The 15,730-nt window shown below is 33.7% G+C and overlaps 1 protein-coding gene across 2 annotated transcripts; it reads right to left on the bottom strand.

Annotated features, from left to right (window-relative positions):
- Window positions 1-316: 316 nt before the first annotated feature.
- On the bottom strand, window positions 317-6,760 carry LOC100101840 (uncharacterized). Of its 2 annotated transcripts, XM_041013746.1 has the most exons (5): window positions 6,516-6,760; window positions 6,359-6,400; window positions 3,685-6,225; window positions 3,043-3,597; window positions 396-1,619 (listed from the first exon to the last, which is right to left on the bottom strand). In XM_041013746.1, exons 3-5 carry the CDS (start codon window positions 6,178-6,180, stop codon window positions 702-704), a joined length of 3,969 nt encoding a protein of 1,322 aa, XP_040869680.1. In that variant the 5' UTR covers window positions 6,181-6,225; window positions 6,359-6,400; window positions 6,516-6,760; the 3' UTR covers window positions 396-701. The 2 variants fall into 2 exon arrangements, with proteins under 2 accessions (NP_001237988.2, XP_040869680.1); NM_001251059.2 differs by having other exon boundaries at window positions 317-1,619; window positions 3,043-6,225; window positions 6,516-6,676.
- Between the last annotated feature and the right edge of the window lie 8,970 nt (window positions 6,761-15,730).

Raw genomic sequence — 15,730 nt, 5'->3', positions numbered from 1 at the left:
TATGATATAACCAAAACCCAGTAAAAATGTAGTTCATATTTTTTTTATAAACGTTAAACGAGTCTAATTACATGGACAGAATCCTCACCATTCACTATGAGACTATGAGTATCCAAAATTTAGCACAGCCGAAATTAAGCACTCTAATTACATTTTCCGGTGCTCAACTAACTAAACAGGTAATAATTATTGATGTAAAGGTTAATGATATAATGGTATTTCTCTTGGAACAAAAAACAAAAGATTATTGATGTAAAGGTGAAGATAAAAGTAGCAAAAAAGAATAGGAAAAGAAAAACAGAACAACTCATTGATGTATACACAAACAAAGTCCAATCACCATTTCTACAATCAAAGTATAATGTACAATAATTCAATTTCTTTTTCTTTTGTTCTTTTTGGACTACACAATGTGCACCTGTTGGAAATAAACACTCAACCTATATCTGTCAAATTACTCACACTCGCGGGATAAAACTGAACAAAAAACTTCACGCTTCAAGAAATAAAACCAAAAACTCATTCTTGAAGAAACCAATCCAACAAAATTTGAGAAACCTGACTTGTGACTACCATTAGCCAAGACATGATTGGTGCCAAGGCTAGATACCCAAACTCCCATCACTGAAGAAAAAATTAAATAAAAAACATAAATGAGAAACTTACAACTCTTTCTTCTTGCTCAAAGTGGCCTTTCGGTATCAATCAGAATCACTTGAGCTCGAGCTGGAACTAGATTTCCTACTGTGAGATTTCTCCTCGATACCGGAGCTGCTATTAGGTACATCTTCTGATTTATCCACTGTAGTTCTGCTCATTTCCTCAGAACTGGTTGCTACGTTAAAGAATTCATTCACCTTGGCTGAGCCATCCTCATTTTCTTCTACTTTGACTGAAGTGTCTTTCGAATCCAAAGAATTTGGCAGCTCCCCTTTATTACCTTCAGAGACTTGGTTTAAAGCAATGTTAATATCTTCTAGAGATCTGGCTTCAACAACTTGAAGGTCTGAATTAATTTCCAGATGATCTTTAGATTCTCCACCGACATTCTGATCCTTAATAGTACTTCGATTGATGACCTCTTCGACATCCACGCCTTCTTGAAGTTGCTTAAAAGCCAAGTTAATATCTTCAAGTGATCTTGCTTCAAGAACTGGGATGTCCTGCTCAAACTCTTCTGTCTTTACATCCTTAGGGAGTGAACTAAGTTGAGCATCTCTAATTTTCTCATGTTCAATGCCAGTATGAAGTGATACACCAGCATCATTGACACTAAAGTCTCCAACAGTGTCCAATTCTGACAAGAATTCTTCATCAATTTCCTTCATATCATCAAATTCTTCATTGCTATTTTCTTCAGTAACCTGAGACATGCTCTCTTCTGAATGAAGCGCAGTTTCTAGCACTTCATTTTGGTCTTCATTTTCAACTTCCCCGTGCCTATCAACTTCCAAATCTGCTTCACCAGTGGGTGACCTGAATTTAGGGGTCTCAAATTTTTCAGAGGTCACAGAAGAAATGCTTGGAGGAAATTTGTCAACTGCATCATGCAATTCTCCAACTTCATCATTGGAAGTGCCAAAACAGTGTGCAGATTCAACCTGGATAGCATTAGAACTCTGCAGAATGTTAAAGAAATTATGATCAGTTTTTTCAGCTAAACCACACTTTTTACAGAAAAAATGCAACACCAGCAGAGCTGGTATGAGCATTAGATAAAAACAGGTCAAAAGGACAGAACAAGTTATTCATGCACATCAATCATGTGTTTGTAGAAATAGTCAAAGAAAACATAATTCAAACAATTACTACTTGGAAAGAAAAAATTCTATGCACTTGTGCAATGAACTGAACTTAACATATCTTCTTATTAAGCATCTTATGTGTAAGACATCTATTTGCATAAGTCATCATTCTAAAAAATTCCTACAAAAGGGCTTTTCTTCTGTTTGGTGGAGCAGAGGCTAATAACTTGTGTTATCACTAACAACTTAAACAATAACAACCTATCTGATATGCCAACCTATCTGAATAGGAGTAACATTTTCTCAGTAATGGTGTACAAGGATCAGCAGTCTCAGTAGGAGATGGGAATTGAGTTTTAATGATAATACAACAGAAAAGATCAGGAAAACTGGAAAAGCCATGAGTTGATATGGGTTTGTGGGTAATGAAAATATGAGGCGTCCTCAGAACCAATATAATTTAGAGAAAAAAATATCTTGTTCTCCTTCTGCATTCTGCCTTCTGAGTATCAATGAAAAGGAAAAATCGAATGGTAACTGCAAATTTTATATGTTTCGGACCTATTTACTTGTTTTTGAAGGATATTTAATTGTTCATTTTCTAAATTTAAATGAAAAAAAAAGGAGTTAATTCTATTCAATATCTTTACAGGGTAAAAAAGAAGGAAAACAAAGATTAAAAATACATTTTTTTACTTAGCTTTATTAAGAATGAATAATAATGAAATGACTTCTTCTTTTTTTCTGCAGAAGACATACCCACATTGAATTAATTGAAATGTAATAAACATAACATGTCCTTTTTTTTCATATTACTCATTTGGGTACAAAAGAACTGCTTGTTATATCCTATCATAGTCATGACAAGGAATCTAAGCAAAATGTAGATTCCGAATATAAGCAAAGCAGGTAAGATCTTTTTCTCTCTTCCGCCCTTTAATAGAGAATCTGCAGGGACAGGGCATAGAAAAATGTGTTTCTTTGGGATGCAAATAAATGGATACAAAATAGACAGGTATGGAACTGTGCAACTGTTATTGGAAGCAAGCAGTTACTGCCAGGGACACAATCCTATAATTTTAATGGCAAGTACCGAAAAATAGCAATCCAGATCCCATATGGATTTACACAAGTATTGGGAATATTACCAATAGGATGCGTTAAAATCAAACAATACCGCTATTTCCTTTTAGGACATCGTGTGATTTTCCTTAATAAACAAATGGACCCTTAAAGCAAAAAAAGGTCAAGAGATAAATTATTTAGATTAATGGGCATAAATTGTCATGTGACTTACCTGAATTTCATCATGATCACTAGAAGATTGTGCAACAACTGATTTATCAGAGCTTGACAGATCATTCTCCAAGTTAGAGGGAGACTTCACATCAATTTCATGTTGACTGCCCGAAGTGAAAGCAACCGTATTCTTATCCAAATCTTGGTGGATGTTGGTTTTACCTTGCTGAATCTGAAATATGTCATCATTATTTGATGAAAATTTTTCTATATGTTCAGTTTCTTCAGAAGGTGAATCAGGATGAACCACTGGTGATGGCCCTGCTGCAGGTGAGAGCTCTAAATCCCGTGGGGCAGCCATAGGTGAACCATTAGAAGAAATATGGTGGGCATCAGAAGCCGCAGAATCAAACATTTCATCTGCATCTTGGACTGACGTAGACATATTTGCATTATCAAATCTTGATTCTAAATTGGGCAGTGCTCCTTCCTCCACAGATTCATTATCTGATAGATGTGACTTTTCAGAAGCCATTTGATAATCTGAATCTGGAGAATCTACACTGTCTTGGTGAAGAACTTCAGAATCAGCACGTATGTAGTCAGCTAGATCCTGCCCATGAACTAAGCCTAAATTAGTCACATCCTTTATTGATCCAATATCAGAAGACAAATTTGAATCCACAGAAACAGGGACAACCTGCGGCTCAGCCATTGTAGATCCATTCTGATCAACAAAATTTGGGGCAACTGCAGATAACTCATTTGCAGTAACATTATTCACATCTTCAGATTTCTCAGAACTCAATTCATTTTTGGCTTCCTCATGTAGTTCGGAAGAGGCTGCTTGAGTTTTATCATGATCAGAAGTATTACCTTCCAGTCTGTGATCATGCACTTTGGACTCTTCTTCTGCCGCATTAGCAGTCATTTCTACTGAAGCAGGAGGCAATGCCCTCTCAGACAACTCCATAGCAGAATCATGAGAAGATATTGAAGGAAACAATTGGAGTGTTTCAGAAGCTTGTGGACTAAGATCATAAACAGGGTCTACATGGTGATTTTCTTCCACCTCACCACTAACTTGCTGGAAGATTGATTCCTCCACTGAAGCTTGTGTTGAAATTCTAGATTCAGAGAGATGATCATCTCCTTGCTGCAAATTTTCCGCTTTTTCCATGTTTTCATCTGGTATGCTGTCAATTACTTCCGATAGTGAAGAATGGCTTGATCTGCTGCTGCCGACACTCTCCTCATGACTTGGTTCTCTTCTCAAATGTGTTTCCCCTGCATTGAATTGTTCGTGGATTTCAACCTCTCCTGTTTCAGGATAGAATACCATCTCAGAAGGATCTTCCACCCCGCCCAGAACTATTTCCCCTTCATCCTGACAAGCATTGCTCTCCTCAACTTGTATCATCTCCACAGAATCATTTTCTCCAGAGGATTGGCTTCCATGTTCAACAACATCAGAAACATGGTCAATGTTAGATATAAATTCAGTTTCTTGAGACAAGTCTTGCTCACTGAATTTCCTGTCATCCTGATCAATTGAACTCACAGATTCAGTATCTGGAACAGAACTTAACTTTGAATCACTAACTTCACTTGATTGCCTCTGGAATGAAGGATAGCTTGTTCCCTCCGAAGCCATCCTTTCAGATATAAAGACAGGTTTCCAATCATACCTCTCTTGCTTGGATAACCCCAATACTGATGGTCCCACGCTGAAACTTTCATGCCGCCGAAAAAAGGCCTCTTTTTGATGAAACACTTTGAACTCTTGTTGAAAACTGTCCCCCTTAAGATCAGGTTTTTCTTCATTTGAGTCGTAGGGAATATCAAAAGGGTTTCGTCTAGGCTGTAGAATAGACGGAGCAGATCCAGGAATGGGTGGTAATCCCATGGCAGCATATGAGTCATCAGGAAAATCAAATGGGTTACGTCTGGTCATAGCAATAGGTGCAACATTACAGGGAATATCAGCACAATCTAAGTCTATTAGATTCTTCTCAGTCATCAATCTCCGTGCTCTTCTCCTAGCAATAAGATTCTCCAATCTTTTATTCCTTTCCAGCTCTAAATTTCCCAGATCCATGAGATTCTTTTGGTCATCCTCTGTCCACTTAATAGCAGATTTACTTTCATCCTCCTCTTTGCCACCTGCCGCTTCTTCTTCCTCTTCATCATCAGGCTCATCAATACCATCATCGTCCGCATCACCGTGGTTTTCACTATCATCGTCTGATTCGACACTGTCATCATCACTTTTCTCAGAGTTCTCAGATGCAGCATCAGAACCATCACGGGACACATGAGCCGGCTGTGGAGCATCTAGGTCTAGTAGTGGATGGAGTTCATCAAGCATTGGAATGATGTCAGCCATGGAAGCGTCTGGTGAAGAGCTCTCAGCCCCATCAGAACCTGACTCCACCGAGTCATCCTCGTCATCGTCGTTTTCCACCTGTTTCCAAGATGAGCTGGCAGAAAAGTCCAAATGATCTCCGGGACTTTTCTCATTTTCAAATTCAAATACATCATCATCCACTTTTTGAACCATGACATATTGTTTCTCAATAGCTTCATCATCACTCGAAAAAGCTTCAGACCTAAGGTTCTCTTCATGAATTTCCCTATTCTTTCCCAACTCAAAACTATGGAATTTCATTTCCCTCTCCACTTCCTCTTTTTCTTGCTTCTCGGGCTGAATAATATCCGGCAACTTTTCATCATCTGGAGGCATGTCAGAAGAAAGCAATCCGCGATCTTCTTCGGCCCTATTATCCCTCTCACTAACCAAACTTGCTTCCTCCTCAATGCCCCTCTCTTCCACATCACTCCTATTTTCTGAATACCCCTTCACAAAATAGCTCTCATCTCTGTCAGCAAAAACAGTGTCACCCTCGGAGAACCCAGCTTGGAAGGATGAAATGTCATGAGTAACTTTCTCTTCTATCTCAACTTCAGGCACATTTGGCTGCCCAAAACTGAGAAGGGTCCCAAGCAGAATAGCAGTGCAGACCAAAACAGGAGATGCAGAGACCAAAACAGAAAACAGAAAAGGAAAAGATCTGTACAACAAAATCAGGAAACAAAAAACCCCCACAAGGAATGGATGGTTGCAAACTGATCTGTAACCACCTCTGATTGAAATGACAACAATTTTCCTTATTTTGATTCCAATTTCTGATCCCATCTTCCTCTCACTCTCTCCTTTGATAACTCTCCCCCTAATTAAAACCTGCTTTGATTGATCAATCATAAACAAACCAAAAGGGTACACCCAAATAAGATCCAATGATCCATGAACACCAGTTCCCACAAAAAAAAAAAAAAAAGTTTGCAAATTTATCACAATTCAAACTTAAACGTACCTCAACATGAATCAAAATAAATCCCACAGATCAATCCAATCCCTGAAAAACCGAGAAATTCGGGAAGAAAAAAAAATGATGGCTTGATCAAAGTATAACCAATTAGAGGAAAAAGGGTATGCCAAAAAAAATCAAATTTTGAAGATAAATGGCTCACCAGATATGATTGTAGAAACAAAAGAAAACAAAGGGTAATTGGGATTTTCAATGTTTTCTTTCTTTTGTTTACTTTATGGGGCAAAACAATGGTAACAGGAGCTATGAGGAGCTGAACGTGTGTTTATGGTATTGGCTATGTGTATTTTGATGGTTTGACAAAGAGAGTGTGGGGCGGCACGAAAACAAGAGAAAGAGGAAGATTGAGGAAGAAGAAGAAAAAAAAAAAGATAGAAAGCTATCATTACATTATTACAACTATTTTTTAAAAAAATTAATTATTTTTTTCCTAGCTTAGGAACCTTTTACACTCTCATGCTCTCTTGTTAGTTGTTATTGTGAGATGTATATAAAAAAACAAATGTGGGACGTTTTCTCGTGTGTGGTATTTTTTTATTATGTTAATAGATATGGATATTTATTATTTGATGATTAATTACTGTTGGATCAATTACTTATTAATTTGGTGTAAAATATCTAATGTTTTTTATTTGATATTTAATTAATCTTTGTTTCATTATGTCAGTTCATATTAAAATAAAAGTGATATTTTTATTTGTGATTTTATGTTGAGTTTGAGTATAGGTAATTTATTTTTTATTAGATTTTATTTTATGATAAATATTCTTATGTTCCATTTAATGCATGACTGTGGTGTTCCTGATCTACCTTGGTGTGAGTTTGAGGCAAGGGGAATTCTGTAGTTCACATTAGTTTACCAATATGAGAGTGCAGATACAGTTTGATGGTTAATAATGCAGGTATACAAGAAATGAATATAAAAAAAAAAAAAAAAAAAAAAAAAGCTCCAATTATTGATTATGAAAACTCATCTATCAATTTTGTTTTACGAGTTGTTTTCAAGTCATGGAGATAGCATAAATGTTATATATTTATCTTTCTACTTTATTGATACCTTGAAAAGTCACGTGATTAATGTAAGTACAATTTTTTTACACAAAACAAATTTTGTGAAATCGTGTGAGGATAAAACAGAACATGAAAATAACGGTAAATTTTTGTTTCACTTTTACATAACAACATACATCTTTAAACATTAGACTGAGTTATATTAATTTAAGTGCAGTAATGAAAAAGAGTTTTAATTTTTTTATCATTAAAGAGTTTTAATTTAAGTGCTAGCTTGTAAATAATGATAGTTTTTGTTAGAATTTTCTCATATTTACGTGTGGGTTACAATTAATCATAATATTTTGTTTTGCTAAAAATAGACTAATATTATAATTCATTTGATAATATTTAAGTTCATTAATAATATAATTAATTATTTACGAACTTTTAATACTTAATTCTCCTTTGTGTGGATCTAATTAATTGACTCATAATGAAATATGTATAGGATTAATAAATAATAAGACTAGGTTTTTTTTTTCCTTATTAATTGCTCTTTAAAATTTGTCTTATTGAAAACTCTAAAATAAGAAGGGTGTAATCTATAAAAAAAAATATGGACTTTTGGATTTTTATAAGTCACATGTATAGAGATTTTTATCTTTTTTATCATATCTTCAAAAGCAAGTGTTATTTTAAACTTATATAAATTGATTCTTAATAAATCTACTTAGGTTAAATTACTCATTTGGTTTCAATAGTTTCATGACTTAGTTTCTATAATTTGAAAATGGTCTTTTTAATCCATATAATTTACATTTTAACTCTCTTTTAGTCTATGTAATTTCGAAAGTAGTCTTTTTAGTTTCTATAGTTTTATGATTATTATTTTTTTAATTCGTATAGTTTTCAAGGACTAAAAAGAATTAAGATGTAAATTATAAGGATTAAAAAAATAACTTTCAAACTATAAGGACTAAAAAGATAAGAATTATAAAAATTTAACATTTATTTATCTTACACTTACATTAAATTTAAATTTATTAAACTTAAAACTCAAGTCTAAATTTTTGTTATAAAAAATCAGTTTAAAGAAATATCTAAATTGAGTTATTTTTTACTGTATTAAATTAAAGAGAAGATGAAAATTTTTAACTAAGTAAAAAATCATTGGTGACATATGTTGAGCTCAAGCAATTTTATTTTTTTTCATTTTTTGGCATCAATAGATATATTTCATATGAGTAACGTGTTGTACAGGTATTTCCCCCATCCAAACACTGACGTGCTTAATAGTATAAATTATAAACACCGTCTCTTCATATATGTAACAAATAAAAATTAAAAATATAGAGAATCAAGGATGAATGTTGGTCATGATCATTATTGCATTCTCGATGACATAAGTTTATAATTATTTATTCTATAAAACGTGCTGTTTGTCTGCGTGTTGCTTTTTCAGAGATTAGTGGTGATGGCCAAATACACATATTCAATACATTTTTTTAATTCGATTGCTGATTTTGGCCGGCAAGTGAAGTTCTTTATGTTAATTTATTCTAGTTGTAGACTCGTAGTTAGTAACAAATACAAATGATATTTGAAAAAGATTAAGGAAAATGAAAGTCCTTTTAGAGTTAATATCATATAATTATCATCTAAAAGGTACTAATCAATTAAGGAAGTGGTAAATGACAATTTCAGATATCAGTGGAAAAAAATGGCAAATTCAGATAGTTGTCCGAATGAATCAGAGTAATAAAATGTCGAGAGAGTAAACTGCACGCGAAATAGAAAATAGAAAGGAATTTTTGTAATTTAATTACCTATAAATTGCCCCACACTCAATGTATTATGCTATTATTATACTTAACATGAATGTCCTTGTTTTCCTTCGAGAATAGTATAAGATCAAGGTGTTATAAAAGCTAACATACCTACAGAACTAAAGAAAACGCTTTTTGTCTGTAAATTATGCTTAGCCAGTTAGAAAACGATCAAAAGATTAGCAAACTTTTTTCCTCTCTCTCTCTCTCTTTCTTTTCCACTTATCAGAAAACTTTAGGGTAATTTATATTAGAATCTCATCGTACTAATTAACTGGTATGATTAATTCTTAAGTTAGATGTTTCCCTACAAGGGTCATGTGCTTTCCTTTCTGTAAAGACACAAACACTAGCCAAGTCTAAAATGCTGATTTGGTGAAGTAATTTCTCCAGCACATTGACACCTCATCATGAACTTGCAAATACATCAAAATGGAAAATGCTTTGCCTCTACTAAATTTTGATGTTTAAAGGAAAAAATGCATTTTTGTGTTAGTATTTCAGGCAGTGAACACATTTAATTAGGACTTGGACCATAGTACATGAAAGGGTGGTTGGTGGTGTTTCTCATCATAGCTTTTGACATTGAAAAATAGCAATCACAAATACTAAAACACACCCTATCATAACCCCACTCAAGCATAGAGAGAGGGAAAAAGTAACATGAAAGAAATCTGAACTTTCTATTTCCTGAGTGCTGGTTGAAATTCTCATTCCATATGAGCCAACTCAAACTTGTCATTTTTCAGAGGAAAAAAGGTGCATGGATCCATGTATTGATATCTGCTGCTATGGACAATGTACCGTATGGGGCATTGGTTGAGACTTGAGAGTAATGGTTTAGATGTCACTGTCAAAATTCAAAGCAATAGTTAACAGTACATACTGGTTGAAATTCAGTTATTGTGTAAAAATTGAATGAGTAATATTTTAGTTAACCCTGCCAAGTGCCTAGTTCTCTTCTGATTCAGCTCTTCATGTCTTTTTTTATTCATCAACCTTATTGGGCTCATATTAGGAGCAAGGCATCTTCCCATGTGTACTAGTGTTATTAAAATTGAATTGGTCATAAATCTTATCATGGTCCAATCCATGTATCACTTATTTAATTGCATAGACGGGTGTATATTATTTGTAATTTTTACAGTAAAAGTACACATAAATAATATGTTGAGTCACATAGTAACAGTCCTAGTTTAGTGATAATCTTTTTTCTTTTATTTTAGTGTCATAGGTCATTATTAAATTTACTACAGTGAACATTTGCAACCTCTGGAGTGTCAGGTGAGTTTTGTGTTTAGTTCAAACAAAATAAAATTCTGAAATTAAAAAGTAGTGTTGCAAATTAACAGCCCCAGTTCTCATTAATAAAAAGCTAAAATTAAAAGGAAAGTGTGTGTTTTCAGCGGAGAAAGGCATGTGCGTTCCCCAAAAAAGCTTATATTGGAGGCTGTGCAAAAAAAAACATTTTATGCTGAACAACCGATTTAGAAACGGAACAACCGATTTAGAAATTACGGGATTGACTGCGTAAACAATCCAAAGTGTCAACCGATTCAGACCAGTTTTAATAACACTGATATATTACTGTCATCATTTTTCTCAAAGTTTGAAAAGTTATATCACTAGGATTCGTTCGATAAAGTAAAAAGAAATAAAAATAAAATAAATTGAGATAAATATTTTGAATTAAAATAAAATATAAAAAATATGAATTTCAACTTATTTTACTATTCATTTCATTTCTTTTCTGTTCTCTTTTCTCTCAAACCAAAACCTAGATGTTTCATCCTCAAAATCATTGGTTCCTTAATGCATTAACTCATGAAATTCGGGGATTAAAAAATTGGGCGATGACGAACAACATGAATAAAAAACATCGGACACGCTTTTGTCATCTTCTTTCATTTTCTGAGCATAAGTTTCATTGTTGAATCCATCTATATTTTTTCCATCAAAATAGGATTTCAGCTTCTTCACATGTCATTAGTTGATAACAATAAATTTATTTTAAATTTATATAATTTTATAAAAAAAAGTATTTATTATTAATGTTTCTCTCTCTTTTAAATATATGTCAATATAATATCTCTTAATCTAAAAATAATTAATACATTAGACAATATGAAATTGAGTTCTATATAAAAGAATACACAATTTTAAAAAGTTAGATCTTATAAATAGGAATGAAGATAGTATCAACTTTTTCTAAGTCTTGAGGTTCTAGAAATGGTTTCACCATAGTACCATGAAAAGCGTTTTTATAAAACACACAGACAATATAATAACACTGAATTTAAGAGATGTTCATGAATGACTTTCAACGGAAAAGGAAAGGAACAAACAAAATCATGGCTTGTCTTTCTACTTATAAATCACATGACTCATATGATATATCACAACTCACTTGAAACTAGTATTACTTCAGTCTAACTGGAATAACATTCTCTCATATTTAATGATTCGGCATTGTGGAACAAAAATAAACCAAAAGTATCTTCAAATTGGGAGATACATTATATACTCATAAAAAATCTCATCGAGCATACATTGTCTTCTCTCTTTCATGAAACAAGTTTCGTGTAGAAATTTGAATTTGAGAGAAATGTGTTTTTATTTCCTATACTTTTAGTCAAACGTAACCAAGGTTCCTATACTTTCATATTGACAAATTTGGTCTTCAAACTTAAAAATCTTGTGAATTTAATCTCTCTTAACTTTAGAAAACATGATAAGTTCTTAAACAAGAATATGGTTAATGCAGAATTATGGGCCGAGCGGGTGAGAAAGCCCATGTATACAAGGCAGTTGCTTCTTGGGAATTGATATTGGCCCCTCCAAAATTGCTTTTGACCCCTACCATCAATGTGCAAATACCGAAATGCACTTTGCCTCCTTCCCTCTAATATTGGCACCCATTCTTCCCACCTACAATTTCTATAACACAATGAAATCACGATTCAGTTGTGTTAAACAAATTGTAACACAACAGAATCACGATTTGCACATTGCGAGAATGGGTGTTGTTGTTTGCACTACTGCTTTTCTATATGGAAATTCAAAGGGTGAGAGTTTTTCTTCTCTCTGTTCAAGTTCAAACCTTTTTCAACTGAATTCACTTGCAAATTTTAGACAATGTCTGGGGTGGACTAGGTAACAAAGTAATCTATAGTGGACCAGTTTTGTTAACCAAATGAAATTATAATTTGTAAAAGTAAATAACACAAGAAAGTGGACTGAATTGTGTTTTTAGAAATATATATTTTTTCTAAAAACTGTAAAACACTTTTATAGTCTAATGAATATAAATACATTAGACGATAAGAAAAACAATTTTCTTTAAAAGGAAGACGTGAGATCTAAAAAAAAATTCAAAACCCCTTTGTCAGTTTAAACAAGAAAGCACATAGAATTTATACTGGTTTGTCTCAATCTTAAGACTATGTTAAGTTCTTGACAATCACCAAGTTTCTACTAATTTATCAAGGTTACAAATATTGTTCATTGTCGCTTCTGGCTCTTACACTTGCAAGCTCTATCCCAATCTTGACTTAAATCTTATATTCTTTGTCCTACCAAGCCACTACTAGCTCTAAACAAATCAACAAGATTTGATGAAAGGTTATTCACTAATTAAAGTATGATCGTCTAATAGGCGAATATATCACTTAGTACTTTTAGTTTTTTCTCTTAAGGTATACAAGACATTTTGAGAGTTTTGTATCTTTACAAGAATTTATAGAAAACCCTACAATAAAGAAAGAAAGAATGATTCACGAAGATTTTTTGTCTCTTGTTTCTTCAAAGCTTATTTTATATATAGTCTTTATCTTCAAGTATTTGTTGTCTCTCAACGGTTGGATTCTTCGTCTGATGTCTTGAGTTCGTTGGAGCATTTAATCCTTGAATTAAATGCACATCCCTTTTTCATGCAAAGATCATGCTGATAGGATAGTGTGTATTGTACTTTAGTAGGGAAATCACTTTTTTCATCATAGCAAGTCTGCAACAATAAATCGTGTTTTTTTATGAGGACCAATGTCTTCCAGATAGTGGGCTTCATTAATTCTTCATAGGACTTTGACAAATCCTAGGAGAATGTTTTTTGCATGAAAGACTCTTATACATAGAATATTAAATGAATGTCTTAAATATACTACTTAAATGCTATATTAGATCGTCTTATGAGTGTCTTGTCTGAAAACTTCAAACGCATAGAGACAAATCATGATTTAATAGCATATTAGATGCATTTTTTTATCATTTGTATTTATTTGCATCTAATCAAAATAATTATGAGTTTTAATTCGACTTTAAGATATAAATGTCTTTTGACTTAACACAATTTTATCCTTAACAATAGTTTTGTTTTGTTTTGTTTTTTCGTTTCCACTTCTCTCTCTAGAACTGACAACATTTGCTACTTTTTCACTTCTCTCATCTACAAACAACAAGCTTCCCTTTTGCTCTACCCTTTCAAGCCTGTCACCAGCAAATCCGTCACAGATACATCGAATCACCATGACCTAAAGACACTATTAGTTATATGTTTGTGATTAAATCGATATTGTGGATAGAGAACAAAAATGGATTTGTGCACAAATTTGTACCTCTAATTCTTTTCACTTTCACAGAGGGAAAGAAGAGAGAATGAGCTTTTTGTTTAGTATGAATTGATTCCACATGGGTTGATTGTAGTGAGACTTTCGTTGGTTCAGGATTCCCTTACTAGCGCTCCAGCAATGTGCGGTTGCACCTGCACGTGCCATTGGACTTTCTAATAGCAGTGTTTTATTTCCAAATCATGTGGAATGCGATGTGGTCAAAACCATGGGGTTTGCGACTGCTCGAGTTGGAGAAGGTGTTGCAAGCGGTGTAGAACGTGTTGTAGAGAGTGTTGTTGCGATCTAGGTAATAGGATTCTTGACAGAGATCAGCGGATTTGGGGCACAGTGAGGCGAGAATGGAAGGAAGAAGAGGGGGAACGATGGGAAGAAGAAGAAAAAGAAGTAAATAATGGTATTTTCGTTGTAAAAAATCACCTCTGACGGGAAACACCGATGGAGAACAATGATGAGGGAGGAAAAGAAAGGCCAAGGAACAAATGAAGAGGACAAATGATAAGGGACAAAACTAGCATTGTGTAAAATAATTTTAATTACTAAAATTAATTAATAGCTTAATCTCAACCGTTCAATATTTTATTGATAAATCTATAAGTGAAAAATTACTAATCCACCATAGACCACTTAGTTACCTAATTCATCGAAGACACCGTCCAAATTTTATAGTTGCTAAGTCATATTGGATCAGTTTCAATTTGTCAAATTGATTCTATTATCCCTTTTTTTCATTTTTATTTAGCATGTTGTTTAAAATTTGTATTGAGCTTAATGTCAATATAACAAAACAGTAAGGGAGATATAAATTACAAAAGGCTTAATTAAGTTTTTCATACTCGGAAAATAGACAATTTTCATATTACTACCTAACATTCAATTTTTTTTCAACTAAGTACCTGAAAAAATTTTGTTTCAATTTACTACTTGTCATTGGTCCCCTTCCGTTAAGTGATGATATGACAGACTGAATGTCATGTCATCACGCCTTATCACTAACACCTTAGCACCTTCTTCCCTTTCTCCAACGGAAACCACCACCACCGTGCCACCACTGGCGACCACGCCGCGCCACCATCGCCAACTGCGTCATGCCACCACCATCATTGACCGCCACCACTGCGTCGTCCAACCCCTTCTACTTCTCCCCTTCTTCCCCTTATCCAACAAAAAACAACACCATCGTGCCACTTGAAAGGACTCCATCCATCAGTTTGTTACTTCTCTCATCCATCCAGAAATAGAAGTACTTTTGCCCTTTTCAATCTTTCTCTACACTAAACACTACACACTACACTTTGTACCTTTCTTTTTCTTTGCTTACTATTGTTATTCTACATTGTGTCTTTACTCTTGTTTTTGTTGCAGCTTGGTGGTTGCATTGAATTAGAGAGGGATAGGTAGGTGGGAAGACGTGTCTTATTTTGTAGCTTTCCCCTTCGGTTGATCTCTTTTTCCCGACGCATGTGCCGGATTAGATGCCAAATGCTTCCATAATTCACCTCTTCTAACCAACCAACACAATATTTTCCTTTGGTAACTCTAAATCTCATACCTTTTGTTGCATGTCACTCTTTTTTCATTTTTTTGTTTCTCTCTTACCCACCAACCATTTTGTTTATTTACTCAAGAAACTCGAAAATCAGAATCCTCCCCATACGTTACAAAAAAAAAGAGAAAAAGAAATCAATCTATGGATTTTTTATTTAATCAAGATTTGGTATCTTCAAAACTAAATTTGTTTTTGTTTCCCCCCTCTTTCCTTAGAGTTTTCTCAGCAAAGGATATCTAACTCTCTGTTGATTGCTTGGACTATGTGTGATTCTTAGCAAACTCCCTACATTATGCTTTTTCATTTTTGTTTTTTCTGTGAAGAGTTCCATTTTTTTTTGTCAAGTGCTTTTAATTATTATATGCAT

Source organism: Glycine max, chromosome 3 (genome assembly GCF_000004515.6).
Source record: "Glycine max cultivar Williams 82 chromosome 3, Glycine_max_v4.0, whole genome shotgun sequence".
NCBI classification, from domain to species: domain Eukaryota; kingdom Viridiplantae; phylum Streptophyta; class Magnoliopsida; order Fabales; family Fabaceae; genus Glycine; species Glycine max.
Note: the sequence above shows the minus strand (reverse complement) of the source record. Positions and strands in the feature narration are given on the sequence as shown.

Bases quoted from the DNA above. Each gene is read 5' to 3' on its own strand.
- LOC100101840 (NM_001251059.2), bottom strand. From the start codon at position 6,180: ATGGGATCAGAAATTGGAATCAAAATAAGGAAAATTGTTGTCATTTCA. The intron at 1,620-3,042 runs GTAAGTCACATG...AACATTCTGCAG, and splicing joins GTGATCATGATGAAATTCAG to AGTTCTAATGCTATCCAGGT.